Source organism: Heloderma suspectum, chromosome 2 (genome assembly GCF_057233095.1).
Source record: "Heloderma suspectum isolate Gila_16-S chromosome 2, 16-S_ref, whole genome shotgun sequence".
Classification (NCBI taxonomy): domain Eukaryota; kingdom Metazoa; phylum Chordata; class Lepidosauria; order Squamata; family Helodermatidae; genus Heloderma; species Heloderma suspectum.
Window position 1 is genome coordinate 396800053 of NC_139459.1, and position 21428 is coordinate 396821480.

At 46.7% G+C, this 21428-nt stretch overlaps 1 protein-coding gene across 1 annotated transcript; it reads left to right on the top strand.

The window, feature by feature from the left end:
• Positions 1–9157: 9157 nt before the first annotated feature.
• On the top strand, positions 9158–20329 carry LOC146356557 (vomeronasal type-2 receptor 26-like). The gene is made up of 6 exons (XM_084830184.1): positions 9158–9211; positions 9331–9384; positions 9618–10415; positions 14673–14900; positions 16848–16974; positions 19419–20329. Exons 1-6 carry the CDS (start codon positions 9158–9160, stop codon positions 20327–20329), a joined length of 2172 nt encoding a protein of 723 aa, XP_084686310.1.
• Positions 20330–21428: the final 1099 nt, after the last annotated feature.

The following is a 21428-nucleotide window of genomic DNA, read 5'->3' on the forward strand; positions in this document are numbered from 1 at the left end:
CTCAACCTCAGAAATACTCCTGAGCTGACATTTGGCTCCCTCCACCCACTTCCCTCTTTTTTTGGAAGAGCTTCTACGGGGCTCCCATAGAAGTCCTTAGTTTTGCCAGTGCCCTACACTGTTGCTTGTGTTGCAGGGATATGCCATGATGGATCAGATCTGGAGCAGTGTTCAGGTTAGGTCAGGTTCCTCAAGTAAGCCTGATGGGAAGAGATCAGCACAATGCAAAATTGCAAGTGGTGCTGGAGGTGAGAACCAAACAGGGTTTCCTGTTTGCTGTTCCAACAAGGAGCAGATGAATCTGAGGTTCAAATAGGAGCTTGGCTGTGTTTAGTCTGTTTGGTTCTGCCTCCATACTGGCTGAGGCATGGTCTCCTAAGGTTTTTCAGCTATGTGAGCATTACTTTTGGAGCGAGGATGTGGTGGAAGCAGTGGTGAGATGACATAACATTTACATTTTTCTGAGGCAAGGTGGACTCCCATAATCCTCACTTGTATATTCTGGGGATAAGCTGGTGCCCATTTTCTAGTCCCATTGTTATAGGAAGCTTCCAGTTTCAAGAGAGTTCCTTGGGCAGTGCAAGATTCACTGGCTCCATCTCCCAACTTCTTCCTTCCGACTGGGCTGCTCCCACTGAGGCTATGTGGTTCTGCTGACATCTGAATCCTTCCACCCATTTTCCTCTTCTTCTGGAAGAGCTTATGGGTATGGTCTTCCCATATAAGTCCTGGGTAACAGGGTGTAAACACAAAAAAGGATGTCTGCGCTTTATATAAGCTGTTCCTGACTACGGACATACGGAGTGTGTGAAATCCATTCTGTCTGAGTTCCATGGACTATCAGACACTTTTTGTTCCATCATCCTCCCATCAACGGAGTCAGATTTTTTTTTGTTTCCGAATTTGTGCAAATTTGCATTTGCACAAATTTCCATTTGCGCAAATTCGCAAGTTCAAAAATGTGAGGTGGCCCTTACCTGTGGACCACTTGTTACAATTCTGCGTACATCTGCATAACAAGGGGCTGTCCGCTAGGACCATTATGGGAAGGCTTGCCTCTTTGGCCTTCTGGGCAAAAGTGAGAGGGGTGGAGGACTCCACCTCGGATTTCCGAGTTAGGAGGGCTGTTCAAGGCTGGGCTCAGATGTCTCCTGCCCCGCCAGATTCCAGGCATCCTTTGTCTCCAGTTATCCTTCTAGGGCTCCAGGGATTGTGGCCCTCCATTTGCTCTTCTCCATACGAAGCCATTCACGCTGCAGCTTTAACAGCCTTCTTTGGGGCCCTTAGGATTTCAGAACTGGTCTGGGCTTCCAAATCTGACACCACCAGGAGGGCCTTGAGGTACTCCGATATCCAGATCCATCCCAACCTGATTCACCTCCGTATTCGACGGTCGAAAACCAACCAGTCTGGCAAGGGAGCATTGGTGGCCCTTAGCCGGGCCCAGGCCGAGGAGGTATGCCCTGTCAGGGCCTTGCAGGCTTTCCTTGGGCACCGCGGGGCAAGTGAGGGTCCCCTATTTTGCCATGTTGACGGTTCACCACTGACAAAGTTCCAATTCTGGGCAGTCACTAAGTCAGCCTTGTCCACACTGGGTTTGGGGCATTATCGTTTTGGGACCCACTCTTTCCGCATTGGGGCGGCCTCTACGGCAGCTGCCGTAGGTTTTTCATTCAAGCAAGTGAGGGCTGTAGGGAGATGGTGCTCCAGGGCCTTCCGCTCTTACATTTGCAAGTTGCCAGATGCTTCATGATGCTTCTCTTCGCCTTCCCCAATGTTTTATTATTTAGATGCGATTCGACCTACGCCAGTACGGGTGCTCATTTATGGGCACAGTATGGTGTTCTGGGCTGCTCGCAGAGCTTCTACGTCGGCCTTCGGATACCGGCTGCAGTTTCCCCAACAGGTGGCGATACAATGGCTCGGCCGGCGGGGTATGCAATGGGACTGCCTTCTTCCCACCCTCTTTCATCGACTTTTGGTCAGTTTCCCTCCACAGGTCCTGGTGTTGCACCTGGGCTGCAAGCCTGGAAAGGGCTTGGTTGAGCAGGCGTCGGTCGATTTGCAGATGATCCGACATCGTTGGCCAGGGGTGACCATATTATGGTCCTCAATGCTCCTGAGAATCACGTGGAGGGTGCAAAGTAATGCTGCCATGGAACGTGCCCAGCGAAAAGTGAACAGAGAACTGGCACGTGGGTTGTCAGAACATGGCGACACCGGATGCATCACCCACCAGGGAATCCAGTGGACTAGGACGGAGCTTTACAGGCAGGACGGCGTCCACCTGTCAGACATTGTTTATTCAGTCACTCGCTTCTGACTCTTCATGACTTCATGGACCAGCCCACACCAGAGCTTCCTGTCGGCTGTCACCACCCCCAGCTCCCCCAAGGTCGAGTCCATCACCTCCGGAATATCATCCATCCATCTTGCCCTTGGTCGGCCCCACTTCCTTTTTCCTTCCACTTTCCCTATCATCAGCATCTTCTCCACGGTATCCTGTCTTCTCATGATGTGGACAAAGGACTTCAGTTTTGCCTTTAAGATCATTCCCTCAAGTGAGCAGTCTGGCTTTATTTCCTGGAGGATGGACTGGTTTAATCTTCTTGCAGTCCAAGGCACTCTCAGAATTTTCCTCCAGCACCACAGTTCAAGCGCATCTATCTTCCTTCGCTCAGCCTTCCTTATGGTCCAGCTCTCGCAGCCATAGGTTACTACGGGGAAGACGATTGCTTTAACTATGCACACCTTTGTTGTCAGTGTGATGTCTCTGCTCTTCACTATTTTATCAAGATTTGTCATTGCTCTCCTCCCAAGAAGTAAACGTCTTCTGATTTCCTGGCTGCAGTCAGCATCTGCAGTAATCTTTGTGCCTAGAAAGACAAAGTCTGTCACTGCCTCCATGTTTTCTCCCTCTATTTGCCAGTTATCAATCAAGATGGTTGCCATAATCTTGGTTTTTTTGAGGTTGAACTGTAACCCAGCTTTTGCACTTTCTTCTTTCACCTTCATCATGAGGTTCCTCAGCTCCTCCTCACTTTCAGCCATCAAAGTGGTATCATCTGCATATCGGAGATTGTTAATGTTTCTTCCAGCAATTTTAACGCCAGCCTTGGCTTCATCAAGCCCAGCACGTCGCATGATGTGTTCTGCGTACAGGTTGAATAGGTAGGGTGAGAGTATACAACCCTGCCGTACTCCTTTCCCAATCTTAAACCAGTCTTTTGTTCCGTGGTCTGTTCTTACTGTTGCTACTTGGTCATTATACAGATTCCTCAGGAGGCAGACAAGATGACTTGCTATCCCCATCCCACCAAGAACTTGCCACAATTTGTGATGATCCACACAGTCAAAGGCTTTAGAATAGTCAATAAAACAGAAATAGATGTTTTTCTGAAACTCCCTGGCTTTCTCCATTCTCCAGCGGATATTGGCAATTTGGTCTCCAGTTCCTCTGCCTTTTCTAAACCCAGCTGGTACATCTGGCAATTCTCGTTCCATGAATGGCTGGAGTCGACCTTGCAAGATCTTGAGCATTACCTTACTGGCATGTGAAATAAGTACCACCGTTTGAAAGTTTGAACATTCTTTGGTGCTTCCCTTTTTTGGTATGGGGATATAAGTTGATTTTTTCCAATCTGTAAGCCATTCTTGTGTTTTCCAAATTTGCTGGCATATGGCATGCATCACCTTGACAGCATCATCTTGCAAGATTTTAAACAGTTCAGCTGGGATACCGTCATCTCCTGCTGCCTTGTTATTAGCAATGCTTCTTAAAGCCCATTCAACCTCACTCTTCAGGATGTCTGGCTCTAGCTCACTGACCACACTGTCAAATCTATCCCCGATATTATTATCCTTCCTATAGATATCTTCCATATATTCTTGCCACCTTTTCTTGATCTCTTCTGCTTCTGTTAGGTCCTTGCCATCTTTGTTTTTCATCATACCCATTTTTGCCTGGAATTTACCTCCGATGTTTCTAATGTTCTGGAAGAGGTCTCTTGTCCTTCCTATTCTATTATCTTCTTCCACTTCCGCACATTGCTTGTTTAAAAATAATTCCTTATTTCTTCTGGCTAACCTCTGGAATTTTGCATTTAATGGGGCATATCTCCCCCTATCACTGTTGCCTTTTGCTTTCCTTCTTTCTTGGGCTGCTTCCAGTGTCTCAGCAGACAGCCATCTTGCCTTCTTGGTTTTCTTTTTCTTTGGGACGTTATTTGTTGCCGCCTCCTGAACAATGTTGCGAACTTCTGTCCATACCTGTCAGACATAGGGAATGACATATTTTTGTCCAATCTGCAAAGGGGCCTGTGGGAAGTTCTTCTGCGCAGGTGGGGGGAGTTTCACAAGCAATAGGCTTGTGACTCCTGTGGCGGCTAGGATGGGCAAAACATGAAAGAGAGTAGGGATGGTGTGCATGCAGAGGCACCTTATGGTGATAGGTGATGCCTGAGGCCCCCCAAATGGGTTGTGCGGCTCGGCGGGGGGATTAGGGTTGCCTGGGAGACCAACCCTACTCACTCACCCAGGTGTTGTGCAGCACCGGGTCAGGAGTGACACCGGAAGGTCTACCTCTCCCAGAAGGTGCAGTCCGGAGGGATGGCGAGATCACCGCCACCCCTCAGGCTGGGTGTGTTTTCGCCCAAGAAGTGCCAGCTAGCTGCTGACACAGTTAGATGCCCCTCCTTTGCAGGTATTTCAATAAATGTGGCCCAATTTTCAATCCAAGCTTGTTGTCTGTGTCTTCTTTGACCCATCTCTGCTCGCAATGGTGAGTTCTTGCAATAGAATCTGCTCTGGCTCTCGCATGATATAGAAATGAAATTAACTAACTAACTAACTAACTAACTATCTAACTAAATGTTTTGTTTAGCCCTGCACCTGGCATCACACAAGAGACTCCATGAACTTGGAACTGTGATGTAGCAATTATCAAATCATAGTGGCTGTTTCTTCCTTTTCAACTGTCCAGACCTCAAGGGATTCCCACAATAAGGGTTGCCTTGGAGAACCATAACACAAACATCAGAGTCGAGAGCACCCTGGAGTAACGTCTTTGAACAAAAATGAAAGGACCAGTGCTTATGAATACCTTGTGCGCCACTGAGAGTTTCTGCTGAGATGCAGGGCAGGCAGGGACTATGCAGCTGTGAGGTTCCGTAACATCCTCTCCTTGGGAAATCACTGGGGCCTTGCTCTTGCCAGACATTGTGGCTTCTTCGGATTCACTGCTAATGAAGCTGAAAGCAGCAGTCACAGCGGCAGTGACTAGAGCAGGCAGACCCAGAATTATGCTGCTGCCGCTGCTGCTGCTGCTCTGTGCAGCTTCTGGGATGCTGAAGGCAAAATGCCCCCTGAACTTGGTACAGGATTCTCCCGGTGCACTGAATTTTTACAAGCCAGGACACCACCTCATTACGGGAGTTATTTCTACAATGCATATTCAGTTTGTACAACACGATTTCCACAGCCCTCCCCAAATTGTATTTGGTCTGTAAGTAATCATGCAGCCCTGGATTTAATGCTATGATACCTATTTTTGATTTTGTATACTCCGACAACCCTTCTTTTAGAGGGCCCATCCTTGTTTTCTGGAACTTAATTTTGGCAAATCTCTGCCCATATCTGATGCCCTCTCTGATAATAAGTTATGAGACCCATGTCTTAGACAGGCATTGCATATGATGGTTTTTTCTTCAATATATTGCTTCCTCCTATTCTCAACCTGTTAAGATAGAGATGATTGCAAATGTTCTTTAATAACAACCAATCCACTGTGTAATTAAACATTCTACTATTAAACAGTCTGTATTTTAAAAGAAGCAAACAGTTCTTGCTAGGTGATGCTGTCAAGGTGATGCATGCCATATGCCAGCAAATTTGGAAAACAAATTTGGAAAATAATACCACATTGATTGCATTTGGGGAAAAAATGGGATAGGCTAGGCTGGGGAATATTGTGGGAGGTGCCTTGGATGGTAACGGCGTCACCTAAAGAGCCTGCAAGCTTCCATGACAGAGCCATCTGAATAGCAGGATCAAAGCTCGGTGTGATGAACCCCCCAGCCTAACCAGCCTCACAAGACTGAGGAAGAGTGTCATGTAAGCCACCTTATGTTCCACCTTGCAAGAGGAAAAAGGGCAAGAAGCAGAAGCAGAAGCAGAAGATAAGGAGAGCCATGCTGGATCAGACCTAGGGTCCATCTAGTCCAGCATCATGTTCACATAGTGGCCAACCAGCTGTTGAACACGAACCCACAAGCAGGGAATGAGTGCAACAGCACCCACCCACCCATGTTCCCCAGCAACTCGTGTACATAGACTCACTCAGTCTGGTATAGGAGGGAGCACATAATCATCAACACTAGTAGCCACTGATAGCCTTTTCCTCCAGATACTGTTCCAACCCTGTTTTAAAGCCATCCAAATTGGTGGCCATCACTGCATCCTGTGGTAGCAAATTCCATAGTTTGACAATGTGCTGTGTGAAGAAGTCCATCCTTTGATTAGTCCTGAATATCCCACCCATCTGCTTCATGGAATGACCCCTTTGGGTTCTAGTATTCTGAGAGAGGTAGAAAAACATCTCCCTATCCACATTCTCCAAACCATGCAGAGTTCTGTAGAATTCTATCATGATAATAATAAATGTAAATGTTTACTGCTGTGCCTGCCCTGAAAGCTGCTTGTATTTCAGAATCAATAAATGTACAGAGAAGGCAGACAAGAATCTTCAGCAATCTGTAATATTGGGGGATGGATGGTATTATTATTATTATTATTGTTGTTGTTGTTGTTGTTGTTGTTATTATTATTAACATCTATATACTGCCTCATAGCCGCAGCTCTCTGGGCAGTTGACAAAGGTCTTGACAAATGCAATTGACATATATATATATATATATATATATATATATATATGTTCCAAGGTATCAGAATTAATTTCTTGTGTCTGAATTGGCGACATAACTAAAACCTCAAATACATTTCTTTAATTCTCTCCAAATAGCTATAGGAAGGAGGACATGAATTTCTGAAAGGCCATTAGAAGGCATTAATCCCAGAGCATCTGGCTTCTTATCCAGTAGGTCTGATTGTGTATTTATTCCCAGCATTTATACAATGCCCTATAGTTCTCAGGATGCCACACTACTAGGAATAAAACAATTTAAAATCCAAGAAAAAGAAAAAAATAAAATAAAATAAAATAAAATATGAAATAAAAAAGAACTACAAAAGTTTAAAATAGTTTCATTACTGAGAAACTATATAGTGCTTCTCAGCTCAAAGGCCATCAAAGAAGTGAACAGAAGATTAATACATCAGAAGATACAACAAAATACAATAAATTAGTCATCAGGCAATGATATGAGACTGCCGGGCCCTTTCTCACATAGCCGTCCACCACAGAGCACATGGAGTGTTGCTAGTAGAATGGACCACAACTCTGAAGTGATGGGTGAACCATCCCCTCCCCAAAGGAAAGACGACAAACCTGTTTAAAACTTGTGTTCAATTAATGCTTACCAGTTCAGAGACTGAGTGCTCTGCTTCAGCTTTAAGCACAAGGATATGTACCCTATTCCCCCTTTACAAAGTGGAAAACAACAGCAAAGCTACTGTCTTCGTTTGGCGCAATGCAACATCATTTCCTGAACCTTTTTGGGGAACGCACCTGTTGGTTGCATACTCCCCCTCAGAGAATACGTCTGCACTGGTTTCAGTTACGTCAAAAGTGGCAATTCACCTTACAACAAACCACACAGAAGTGATGATGTGGGGATCTTCTATTATGAATCTTTGGTATATCTGTAGTGCGACTGGTATCATTTTGTGTGTCTATTCACATTGCCTGGAAAGGCCATACGAATTACGAAAGCAGGCATTTGATGTGTTTTTGTTGGATGTAAAATGACATGTAGCACCTCTTGTTGCAGGGTAGGTATCCAAAGCGCATACTGGTACCTCCTGGCCTTCCTGGTAGCCATTCAGGAGATCAATCAGAATCCCAGGCTGCTCCCCAACATCACCCTGGGCTACGACATCAACGAGAACTATTATGAGCAAAGAATGACTTATGATGCCATGTTAGATCAGCTCTCCCCTGGACAGGCAAATGTTCCCAACTACAACTGTGGGAGAGAGAACAAGCTGTTGATTTTTATCGAAGGGGCTGACTCAGACATCTCCATCCACATTGCAACTATGTTGGGCATCTACAAAATCCCCCAGGTAGGAATGCACAAACACAGGCAGCCTGCAAAGAATCACACTTTGGCCAGAGAAAATGCCACTGGTCATACAGAGAAGGAAGGGCTGCCGTTCCAGCAATGGGCACCCGCTGCCATATTCCAGTGGCTAGAAGGCAGGGGTGGGCAACCCCTGGGATCCTCCAGGGAAGGGTTTTTTGTATTGTGACAACAATGGTTCCACAAGGGAGTCATCAGAGCACTCCAAGGAACACAGTTGTATTGGTTCCTTTTTGCAAGGGAGGGAGACTCTTGCAACCTGCCATAGCAAAAGAAAGACATTTGTTTAGCAATGCAGATATGCTCATCCATTTGGACGAAAGGAACAGTTTTCCTTGTCACACTGACTCCAGGGCTTGCTGAGTCACAGCGAGTATAGCAGGGTTTTCAGAGACTCTTCTCTTTTTAAACTCTTAAAATGAAGGGATGATATATTATATTAAAAGGAGGAGAAGCTACATATATATAAAGGCCAGGCGCTAACATCCCATTGCAATGTACTGTGAGAAAAGGCACATCAACAGCCAAGTTCAGGTTTCTCCCCTCTGTCCCATTCCAGGCTGTGGGTCCTCTTGATAACTTACATTCTTGCACGTGTTTAACATCACAGGTCATTGCTGTTGCCTGGGTTGCAGGGTTCTACTATGGGCCTTAGGAAGGATCTGTGGAGGTTGGGTAAGAGAAGAAGAGATCAGCACCATGGACAAATCCACCTGGCTTGATGTCAGAAAGGGTTGTGTGCATGTAGCTCCAACAAGCAGCAGATTAAGACTGGGCCTTAAATTGGAGTTGGGAAAGCATTAGGCTGGCTGGTCCTCCCTCTGCACTGATTGGGGCTTTGTCTCTTAAAGCAGCCTAGGCTATGTTAACAGCCTCAATGTGGCTGCATCAATGAAAAAATGTGGGAGCCACTGTGCTATGCTAGTGGCCAGAGTTCTCGGAGTCTGACAATGGTAATGCAGCCTCCTCTGGATTCAAGGGACTCTAACATGGGGTTATTTCTCAAGAACTGGGTCCTGGGGAGGTAGAAGACTTGTGACACCTTTCAGCGACCAAATCCTCTCCCTGACAGGTCAACTTGGCAACCTTGTCTTCTGAGAACAAGGGCTTCAAATCCTCTGATGATGTGGGTTTGGGGTTCAGCTTAGAGTGCAGAGAGACTGTGGCATACAGCTCTCCCTCTGCAGAAACACTGCCCAGCAGAACGACAGGCAATGTATTAATTATAAACAATTTTCAGTTGATGACTATTATCTCAGCATTGTCCTGAAAACAAATCAAATCTGACGTCTTTCCTTTTCCTAACAGGTCAGTTATGCTCCTGTTAATCATGCTCTTGACAAAACCCATTTCCCTCAGCTGTACCGGCTGGTCCCAAAAGAGGAACCCCACTACCGGGGGATTGTTAAACTGCTCCTGCATTTCACATGGACATGGGTCGGTCTCTTTGCTACAGACACTGACAACGGAGAAAAGTTCATGAACACCTTGACGCCTGTGCTCATCAGGAGTGGTGTCTGTGTCGCCTTCTCACAAACCATCTTACGACACCCTGCCTTTACAGGTGACTTGTTGGAAGAGCAGCTACGCAAGTCTTCACCTTCCATCCGCAGAGTCCATACATTTGTTTACTATGGGACACCTCAGTCCTCCATAGATGTAGTAGTTCTGCATGGCATAGTAGACAGACTCTTGAAACCAATTTCAGGGAAAATTTGGGTCTCAATAGCTTTGCCATACAGCAGTCTGACCATGGCTTTTGAGAGCCATTTTATTCAACAGCACATGCATGGTTATTTATCACTGTTTATCCAGACAAAGAAAGGAACCAAACGTCAGAATATGCCAGTTTCGTATCTTTATCATCCTTTTTTAAATGCTGCTGGGATGGATCCAGGTCCGACAGAAGGATTTAACTTTGTATATTCAAAGCATGCGAAATCTGTGAAAGGCCGGAACCGATGCACAGCGAAAGAGAACCTAGAAGGTTTGCCTCAGCATCTTCTTGATGTGAGCCTGTCCCAAGACACCTACAGCATTTACAACACTGTCCAAGCCATAGCACATGCCGTAAATGCTGCCTACTCCTCCAGATCCAAGCGGACGGTGGCAGTGGGTGGAGGCGGACTGGAAGGCGAAAGCATTCAGCCATGGCAGGTATTCCTTCTTTCCTCGAAGGTGATTGCATTGAAAATTACAATTCCACTCTGACAAGCTTTTGGAAGCAGTGGAGAGATGAAGTGACATTTACATATTCCTGAGGAAAGTTGACTCCAGCTGCAACTTCTTTGCATCTGCTGCAGCCCATTTTCTAACCTCCACCAATATAGCAAGTCCCAAGTTTCTAGAGAGTTCCTTGGGCACTGCAACATTCACTGACTTTGTCGACCAACAGGCCACCTAGCCCAGTGCATAAATTCAGTCCTGTTTAACTTCAGAACCTACATCAAATGGGTCCTGACACCCCAAAGGGGAACCAAGCTAATTTACATGGGCAAACATCACCACAGACAAAATTGTAAATTGCAATCTATGTATTTTAGAAAATTACAAAATGAAAAGAAAGTGGTGGCATGGTGGTTATATGAGCATTAGAAACATCCTCTGCTGTTGTTGTTCAGTCGTTAAGTCGTGTCCGACTCTTCATGACCCCATGGACCATAGCACTAGGGATGTCGGAACATTTCTCCACGAATCTCCGGGAGGGGGAATGCCAACACATTCGGCCCCCCGAAATTGGTGGAGAAAAGGTCCGCCCCCCCTGCCCCTCCCCCTGGGATGGGACTTACCTTCGGCGAAAGTCCCTGGTGGTGGCGACTCCTGGCGGCGTTTCGGCTGCGGCAGCCGCCATTTCCCAGTAAAAAACAACAACAAACAATAAAGATTTACGTAGCCTATCATGGCTAGATTTTCAAAAAACACCATGATAGGCTACGTAAATCCTTACGTAGCCTATCATGGCTGACTTTGGAAGGAAAAAAAAGCATATACGGAAATGGCGGTGCCCATGGGTGCCACAATTTGCGTTCCTTATTTGGGTACGTGTAGTCTACGTAAACATTTACGTAGACTACGGCAAAAATAAGGGCAACGCAAATGGCATTGCCCTTGTTTTCGCCTTAGTCTACGTAAATGTTTACGTAGACTACACGTGCCCAAATAAGGAACACAAATGGCGGCGCCCATGGGTGCTGCCATTTGCGTACGCCCTTTTTTTTGTTTTTTCCAAAGTCAGCCATGATAGGGTATGTAAGGATTTACGTAGCCTATCACGGCTGACTGCAGGGACGCAAACGGCTGTGGCTACGGCTGCTGCCATTTGTGTCCCAGCAGGAGACGAGTTTCATGGCCAGAAGGACGGGGTGCCTCCCCTCAGGCCAGAATTTCGGCCAGAGGGACGGGGTCCTCCCCTCTGGCCAGAATTTCGGTGGGGAGGGATGGGGTGCCTCCCACCCCACCCAGAATTTCGGGGGGAGGGACGGAGCACCTCTCCTCAACCAAAAAGCAAGCTACGGGATAAGGTAAGGGACTTTCCTCCATCCCGACATAGCAATCCAGGCCTTCCTGTCCTCTGCTGTCTCCCGGAGTGTGCTCATGTTCATATTCATTGCATCAGTGATGCTATCTAGCCATCTCATCTTCTGCTGTCCCCTTCTCCTTTTGCCTTCAGTCTTTCCCAGCATCAGGGTCTTTTCCAGGGAGTTTTCTCTTTGCATTAGGTGGCCAAAGTATTTGAGCTTCAGCTTCAGTATCTGTCCTTCCAATGAGCACTCAGGGTTGATTTCCTTTAGGATTGATTGATTTGACCTCCTTGCAGTCCAGGGGACTCGTAAGAGTCTTCTCCAGCACTACAATTTGAAAGCATCATTCAGTGCTCAGCCTTCCTTATAGTCCAGCTCTCACAGCCATACATTACTACTGGGAAAACCATAGCTTTGATTATATGAACCTTTGTGGGCAAGGTGATGTCTCTGCTTCTTACTCTGCTGTCTAGGTTTGCCATAGCTTTCCTCCCAAGGAGCAAGCATCTTTTAATTTTATGGCTACAGTCACTGTCTGTGGTGATCTTGGAGCCCAAGAAAATAAAATCTGTCACTGCTTCCATTTCTTCCCCTTCCATATGCCAGGAAGTGATGGGGCCAGATGCCATGATCTTCGTTTTTTAATGTTGAGTTTCAAACCAGCTATTTCACTCTTCTCTTTCACCCTCAACAAGAGGCTCTTCAGATCCTCTTCGCTTTCTGCCATGAGGGTGGTATCTTCTGCGTATCTGAGGTTGTTGATAATTCTCCCGGCAATCTTAATTCCAACCTCTGATTCATCCAACCCGGCATTTCTCATGATGTACTCTGCATATAAGTTAAATAAGCAGGGTGACAATATGCAGCCTTGTCGTACTCCTTTCCCAATTTTGAACCAATCGGTTGTTCCATGTCTGGTTCTTACTGTTGCTTCTTGACCCTCGTACAGGTTTCTCAGGAGACAGGTAAGGTGGTCTGGTACTCCCATCTCTTTAAGAACTTGACACAGTTTGTTGTGATCCTCACAATCAAAGGCTTTAGCATAGTCAATGAAGCAGAAATAGATGTTTTTCTGGAATTCTCTTGCTTTCTCCATGATCCAGCAAATGCTGCCAATTAGATCTCTAGTTCCTCTGCCTCTTCGACACCCAGCTTGTACTTCCGGTAGTTCTCGGTTCACATACTGCTGAAGCCTAGCTTGTAGGATTTTGAGCATAACCTTGCTGGCATGTGAAATTACTGCAGTTGTACGGTAGTTTGAACACTCTTTGGCATTGCCCTTCTTTGGAACTGGAATGTAAACTGACCTTTTCCAGTCTTGTGGCCACTGTTGAGTGTTCCAAATGTGTTGGCAAATTGAGTGCAGCACTTTAACAGCATCATCTTTTAGGATTTTAAATAGCTCAGCTGGAATACTGTCATCTCCGCTAGCTTTGTTGTTAGTAATGCTCCCTAATGCCCACTTGACTTCACTCTCGAGGATGTCGGGCTCAAGTTCAGTAAGCGCACTATCATGGCTATCAGGGACATTCAGGTCTTTCCTGTATAATTCTTCGGTGTATTCTTTCCACCTCTTCTTCATCTCATCTGCTTCTGTTAGGTCCCTGCCTTCTTTGTCCTATATCATGCCCGTCTTTGCACAAAGCGTTCCCTTGAGATCTCCAATTTTCTTGAAGAGATCTCTAGTCTTTCCCATTCTGTTGTTTTCCTCGATTTCTTTGCATTGTTCATTTAAGAAGGCCTTCTTGTCTCTCCTTGCTATTCTCTGGAGCTCTGCATTCAGTTGGGTATATCTTCCCCTTTCTCCCTTGCTTTTTACTTATTTATTTATTTATTTATTGCATTTATACCCCGCCTTTCTCCCTCTCGCAAGGAACTCAAGGCGGCTTACATTATCCTCCTCCTCACCGTTGTATCCTCACAACAACAACCCTGTGAGGTAGGTTGGGCTGAGAGTCTGTGACTGGCCCAGAGTCACCCAGTGAGCTTCCATGGCCAAGTGAGGCAAGGTGGACTCCCATAATCCTCACTTGTATATTCTGGGGATCTGCTAGTGCCCATTTTCTAGTCCCATTGTTATAAGAAGCTTCCAGTTTCAAGAGAGTTCCTTGGGCAAGATTCACTGGCTCCATCTCCCAACTTCTTCCTTCCGACTGGGCTGCTCCCCCAGAGGCTATGTGGTTCTGCTGACATCCGGATCCTTCCACCCATTGTCCTCATTTTCTGGAAAAGCTTATGGGTATGGTCTTCCCATATAAGTCCTGGGTAACAGGGTGTCCACACAAAAAAGGATGTCTGCAATTTAAATAAGCTGGTCCTGACTACGGACGTACGGAGTGTGTGAAATCCATTCTCTCTGAGTTCCATGGATTATCAGGCACTTTTTGTTCCGTCATCCTCCCATCAAGGGAGTCAGATTTGTTTTGGTTTCCAAATTTGTGCAAATTTGCATTTGCACAAATATACATTTGCACAAGTTTGCAAGTTCTAAAATGCTCAAATTCCTCCAAATACACATTTTCATACTTTAGCCTATGGGGTAATTTCCATTTGGGGGCAGATGCTTTTATTTTGCATATTTTTCTACAACATAATTTGCACAAAATCCGGGAAAGTGAGAACACCGGTCCACAAGTCCACAGAATCTTCCCGACAAGGGAAAACCCAGTCTGCCGCAGAATCCGCAGGTCGAATCCAAGAAAATCAAACTCACTTGGTTCCATTGTGGATATCTTCGACGTCCCTACTCCCAGAACCTCTGCCAGGGGGCTGATAGTCAGGAATGCTGGCAATTGAAATCCAGAATATGTGGAGATCTACGTTTTGTCCACCCTGGTTTTGTCCTAGGGATACAGTCCAGTTCTACATTCTGGTGTCCCTTCTGCCATTCCAGCTTCACCATTTCCTGGGAAACTTCCAGTTTTACAATACCTCCACGGACCAAGTGTATTTGGATGAGAGTGGAGACCTGGCAGCTGACTTTGACATCGTGAACTTCGTGAAGTTTCCCAATAACTCCGTTCATACAAGGAACGTTGGGACACTAGAGAGACAGGGGACCTCAAACATGACAATCACCATTGACCAGGATGCCATTGTATGGCCCAGCTGGTTCAACAATGTAGGTAACAACAGGTTTCAGTTCATTCCCTTCACCTTCTGTTGCATTCTAATCATTTGTTGCATTTTATTATATATTTAATAAACAAAGAACCTGTCATTTACAGGAAAATATCTAAGGATGTACAGTTTAAGAGGCCATCACTGAGTGTGATGGAACCCCTGCTTTGCATGCGGAAGGCCCCAGTTTCTATCCCCGGCTTCTCCAGTTGGGGCAAGGAAAGAATCCTGCCTGACACCCTCGAGAGACCCTGCTGGACAGTGTCGACAGTATAGGGCTACATGGACCAACAGTCTGACATTGTATAAGGCAGCTTCTTATGTTCCTAAGTTCTTAGTAGGGATGGGGGAGAATTCCACCACGGACCCCAATGAGGCTGGATTCCAAGTATCCAGCACCATCGGGGCCCATGGCAGAATGGAGCACTCCCCTCCACCTCCCCCCGGAATCTGTCCAGGTCTGCTCTCTCTGTGCGTTGATCCTGTGAAGCCAGCCGCCTACTCCGCATTGCTGGCAATACGGCCGGCAGCCGTGCGGTATCACTGTCCTACGTTTCCAGACACAAATGACGTAGTGGGCGCTATTTGCAGCTGTAAAGCTGTTAGATTAGCCTAAATGCAGCCATTTACAGCTACACTTAGATTAATCTACCAGCTTTATTGCCACAAATGGCGTCCACTAGGCCATTTGCATGCCTGATTTTTCACGCGATAGACTACACAAAGATTTGCGTTGTTCTACATGGGCTGGTTGTTCTACATCCCTGTTCTATACTATATTAGTGAAGTGTATATATTAGGGATGTACGAAAGGGACTTACCTCGTCCCACAGCTTTTTTCGCGGTGGGGGGGAGGCGCTTCGCTTCTCCCCCCGAAGTTCAGGCTGGGGGGGGAGGCTTCCCGCCTCACCCGGCTGAAATTCAGGCTGGGGGGGAGGCTTCCCGCCTCGCCCAGCCGAAATTCAGGTGGGGGAGAAGCGCCCCGTCTCCCCAGCCGCAAACTTCCAAAGAAAAGTTAAAAAAAAAACATGCCCCGTTTTAGGCTACCTAACGATTTACGTGGCCTATCACGGCTAGATCTGCAAAGTCAGCCGTGATAGGCTACGTTAATCGTCACGTAGCCTATCACGGGTGACTTTAAAAAAAAAAAAAGTGCGTACGCAAATGGCGGCCCCCATAGGGAGCCGCCATTCGCGTTCCTTATTTGGTCCGTGTTTTCTACGTAAAGATTTATGTAGACTACGGCGAAAATAAGGGCAACGCAAATAGCGTTAACGTAGCCTATCATGGCTGACTTTGCAAATCTAGCCATGATAGGCTACGTTAATCGTTACGTAGCCTATCACAGGGGAGTTTTTGGGGTTTTTTTTACTTTTCTTGTAATGGCAGCGGCGGCAGCAAGCCGCCCCTGACGAAGACCTGCTGAACCACCACCGGGACCCGCCGCCGGAAGCGACATTCGTGAAAGGTAAGTCCCATCCCGGGGGGGTCAGAGAATTTCTCCCTGAACAACCTTCGGAGGACCGAATGCATTGGCACTCGGCCCCCTGAAGTGTCGGGGAGAAATTCTCCCCCATCCCTAGTATATATGGGATCACACCTTGTGCTCAGTATGGACTTCGGCTGTATTCACACCAAATTCAGCCCCGATCAGCTTCCTTCTTAGGACTGGAGGCAGCATAAGAAGTCGACTTCTACCAAGTCACAACATTGATCCATCTAGCTCAGCATGGTTGACAGTGACTGGCAGTGGCCTTTTAGAGTTTGAGGAAGGGATCGTTCTCATAAGAACATCAAGAAGCCATCCTGGATCAGCCGAGGGTCCACCTAGTAGCCACTGATGAGTTTGTCAAAGCCCCTTTTCAAGTCAACCATACTGGATGATATCACTGGGCTTTTTGGAAACTAAGGAAGCTGTTCTCTTTTGGTACTCTGTCTTCTTGGGTAGACGGTGCCTCGTTCCAGATGTAGCAGAAGCTGCTGGCCTGGCTATGTCAGGGTGATCCGGGAAGGAGAGCCACGGTGCTGCTACGACTGCGCTCTCTGCACCCAAGGCACCATTTCCACTGAGGAAGGCAAGTGACTCCAGCAGAAAGGACAGTCCAGACAGAACAGGGCAAATAATTCCCTCTTTTCTTTGGCCATCTGTGAACTTGCACTGCTCCGAAGTAACTTTTGGGAAGCCTGCCCCAAGCTGGCAGCTGGCTGCGGGATGCTGGGAGTTGTAGCCCAAAGTATCTGGAAGGCATGGAGAGAGGGAAAGCTGCATGATTAGCATGTAGGATGAAGGATGCTCTCTTTTCTTCAGACATTGTTGGAGTGAACAGAAGAGACCATAGGGGAAGGGTGGTGGTGTTGATGTGTGGCTGTGGTGGAGATTCCAGCAATCCCACAAACACACTCACCCAGGGGCCATTTGCACATAACGACAACTCATTGCTTTAACAACTGATGAGTTCTCAGTCAGGCTGTGTGCCACTTTGCCTCATAGCCTGAACCAGCGGTCTCTCACTGTCTTATGGATTCAGTCAAATCCCGGGTGGGTGGATCTGGAATTGTCTTGGTGTTTGCAAATCACCTGATGGTGCATGCACATGATCACACCATTTGCTAGAAAATTGGTTTCACTGGCCCCGCACTCCACCCACAGCATCTTTCCACAGTCTCTTTCCACAAAATAACTTTGAAGAAGGAAAAGATGGAAGGGGATTGGACACATTCATGGAGGATAGCACAGTCTATGGCTGCTAGTCAGAGGTAATATGCCTGTGTAGCATATGTCTAGCTGGTTAAGGGAGATATTAGAGAAAAGAGGGCTTCCTTCAGAAAACACGAGTCTTGCCCAAGTGAGGAAAACAAAAGGAAGCACAGGCTTGCACAATGTAGATAATAAGGGATATAAAAAAGCATTTTGAAGAGCATATTGCAAACAATATCAAGGACAAGGCTAAAGAATTCTTTAAATATATCAAAAGCAGGAGACCAGCTAGGGAGGCAGTTGGACCATAAGATGGTAATGGAAATAAAGGAGTACTAAAAAAAGACGAGAAGATTGCAGAGAACCTGAACAAATTCTTCTCATTGGCCTTCACTGCAGAAGATACAGGACAGATACCTGTGCCTAAACTGATGTTTGCATGAAGGGAGACTGAGGAACTGAGGCAGACAGTGGTGACAAAAGAGGAAATTCTAAACCTTATTGATAAGTTGGAAGCAAATGCATCCCTGGGCCCAGATGGTATCCATCTTATTGTTCTCAAGGAACTCAAAGATGAAATGGCTGATCTTCCAACCAAAATATGCAGCGTGTCCCTCAGATCAGACTCTGTACCAGAAGACCTGAAGATGGCCAATGTAACAGCAGTTTTTACAAAGGGATCAAGGGGGGAACTGGGAAATTATAGGCCGGTTAGCTTAACATCTATTCTGGGTCAAGGGGACGAAAGCATGATTAAAGATAAAATTAGTAAACATATAGAAGGACAAGCCCTGCTGAAAAAGAATCAGCATGGCTTCCACAAAGAGAAGGCCTGTCTCACTAACCTTTTAGAGATCATTGAGAGTGTCATGAAATATGTAGACAGGGGTGATCCAGTCGACATTGTCCACTTGGACTTCCAGAAGGCTTTTGACAAAGTCCCTCACCAACGACCCCTGTGCAAACTTCGCAGTCATGGCATAAGAGGAGAGGTCCTCTTTTGAATCAGTAACTGCTTAAAGAACAGAAAGCAGAGAGTAAGAATATGTGGTAAATTCATTCAATGGATGGATGTAAATACTGGGGTCCACAGAGAGTAGCAATAAATGATTAATTCATCCAATAGAAGGATGTAAATAGTGGGGTCCCACAGGGACCAATGCTTTGCAACTCATTCATCCATCATCTGGAATTCGGAGTGAGCAGTGAAGTGGCCAAATTTGCTGACAGCACCAAATTGTTGTGGTGGGTTAAAACCAAGAAGGGATTGCAAGGAGCTCCACAAGGATCTCTCCAAACTGGGAGAATGGGCATCTAAATGGCAAAAGCGGTTCAATGTAATTATGTGTAAAGTGGTGCATGTTGGGTCAAAACATCTGAACTTCAAGTATAAGTGAAATCTGAGTTAGAGGTGACCAACAAACAAAGAGATCTGGGGGTTGTGGTGGACAGCTCAATGAAAATGTCAACCAGTGTGTGTGTGGCTGCTCTAAAGAAGGCAAACTGCATCTTGAGCATAATTCGAAAAAGAACTGAGAATAAAATCTATGGTGTAACCACACTTGGAATACTGTGTATAGTTTTGGTCACCACACCTAAACAGGATATTGTAGTGCTGGCGAAAGTGCAGAAAAGGGCAACTAAAATGATTGAGGGACTGGAGCATCTCTCCTATGAAGGAAAGCTACAACATCTGAGACTGTTTAGCTTGGAGAGAAAGGAGGGGAAGAGGAGACATGAGAGAGGTGTACAAAATGATGCAGGGTGTGGAGAATGTGGATAGGGAGATTTCAATGATTCTGAAGCTTCTCTTCTTTTCAGATGCAGACTATTGCACTGTGTGCCCAGAAGATCAGCATCCAAACAAGGAACGAGAGCAATGCATCCCCAAGGATATAAGCTTCCTGTCCTACGAAGAGCCCTTGGGGATCACCCTGGCATCTTTTGCACTATTCTTGTCTTTCACCACAGGCTTGGTGTTAGGAATCTTCATTAAATTCCTAAACACCCCAATAGTCAAAGCCAACAACCGGGACTTGTCCTACATTCTCCTCGTCTCCCTCCTGCTGTCCTTCTTGTCCTCATTCCTATTCATTGGCCAGCCAAGGGAAGTGACTTGCCTTCTCCGACAAATGGCCTTCAGCATCATCTTCTCACTTGCTGTCTCTACACTGTTGGCCAAAACCATCACTGTGGTGCTGGCCTTCCTGGCCACAAAGCCAGGGAACACAGTGAGGAAATGGTTGGGGAAGAGGATGTCCAACTCCATTGTATTGTCCTGTTCCAGTGTCCAAATGCTCATCTGCACCATCTGGATGGGCATCTTTCCCCCATTCCCAGACTCTGACATGCACTCTCAGCCTGCACAGATCATCCTGCAATGTAACGAAGGCTCTGTAGCCATGTTTTATAGTGCCCTTGGCTACATGGGCTTCCTGGCTGCCATCTGCTTCACGGTGGCTTTCCTAGCCAGGAAGTTGCCTGGGGCCTTCAATGAAGCCAAGCTGATCACCTTCAGCATGCTGGTCTTCTGCAGCGTTTGGGTGTCCTTTGTGCCCACCTACCTGAGCACCAGGGGGAAATACATGGTAGCTGTGCAGGTCTTCTCCATCTTGGCCTCCAGTGCTGGGTTACTGGGCTGCGTCTTTCTTCCCAAGTGCTACATTATTGTCCTGAGGCCTGATCTGAATGCAAAGGAGCATCTCATGATAAAATCAGAAGGTGGCATCTGATTTGATCTACACTCATTTCAGTTTCAGAATCTGCGTCCTGTGAATACCAGCCACTATATCCTCTGTCGGAAACCTTCCCCCTCCTCATTTCATGTAAAAAAGAAACCCAGTGGGACTAAGTGTCCTGTGTAACTGAAAAGCTGACAGCATACTGCTTGGACAACACTCGCTGAGGGCAATGAAGGCCTTCTTTTACTGGTCCTGTGTTTTCTGTTTCAACTGCTCTCACTTATACTGTTCTCTTCACTCTCACGTGCAGAGGTTCTGCGGGGGGTCAGAGAGAGAGGAGTTATTGTGTGTGGCAGCACCTAGCTAGTCTCTTTGGGACAGGACAGGGAGGTGGGGAAACAAGTTCAGACGTAGACTTGGATGGGTTGACTAACTGGCCACCACTTAATTGCTCCAGCTTGGAACAGAGTTGGTGGGGACATAGGGCATGGATCCATGACTTGGACTACCTGCCTGCAGTTCCATCCCATCAACCTGGCCCATCTGTCAGGTGCCTCATTGGGGGAGCCAGGGGTCAGGAGCACACCCCATGGCTCAGACCATTGAAGTGAGCCCCTTTCTGCCTCCCTGGGGTGTAGCCCGGATGGCAGCCCCACGGTTAGCTTGGTCTTAATGCCACACCCTCCCACAGTCCCTTAAGGAGGACCCCCTTTGGAGGGGAAAATAGGGCTCCCAATCCCATTCCCCTTCCCAATGGATCCAGCCCAATGCCATCCATGCCTCCAAAGTTCTGCCGTAGAACTGAACATTTTAATCTATGGCAAGAAATGAGTTACCCTGGAGTGGGTGGGCAGGGAAGTCAGCAATGGTCATGCTGAAGCCACGTGGGAGGCCTGGTCTTAACAGCCTCCGGAGGACTTGAGGGAGGGAAGGTTTCCCTCCAGTCTCCCAGCAAAGCCCTCTTCCTGCCAAGCCCATTTCATTTTCATCTACCCGCCACACTGAGGTTGAACAGAGGGAAATGCTTTGGGTTGTTGGCTTGTGAGCCGGCATTTCCCCACAGTTGGAGTTACAGACATTAGCAAGTTTCTGCAGATCAAGCTGCCAACAGGAGCAGTTTGTCTCATTCACTCAGAATGGATGGTTCTTC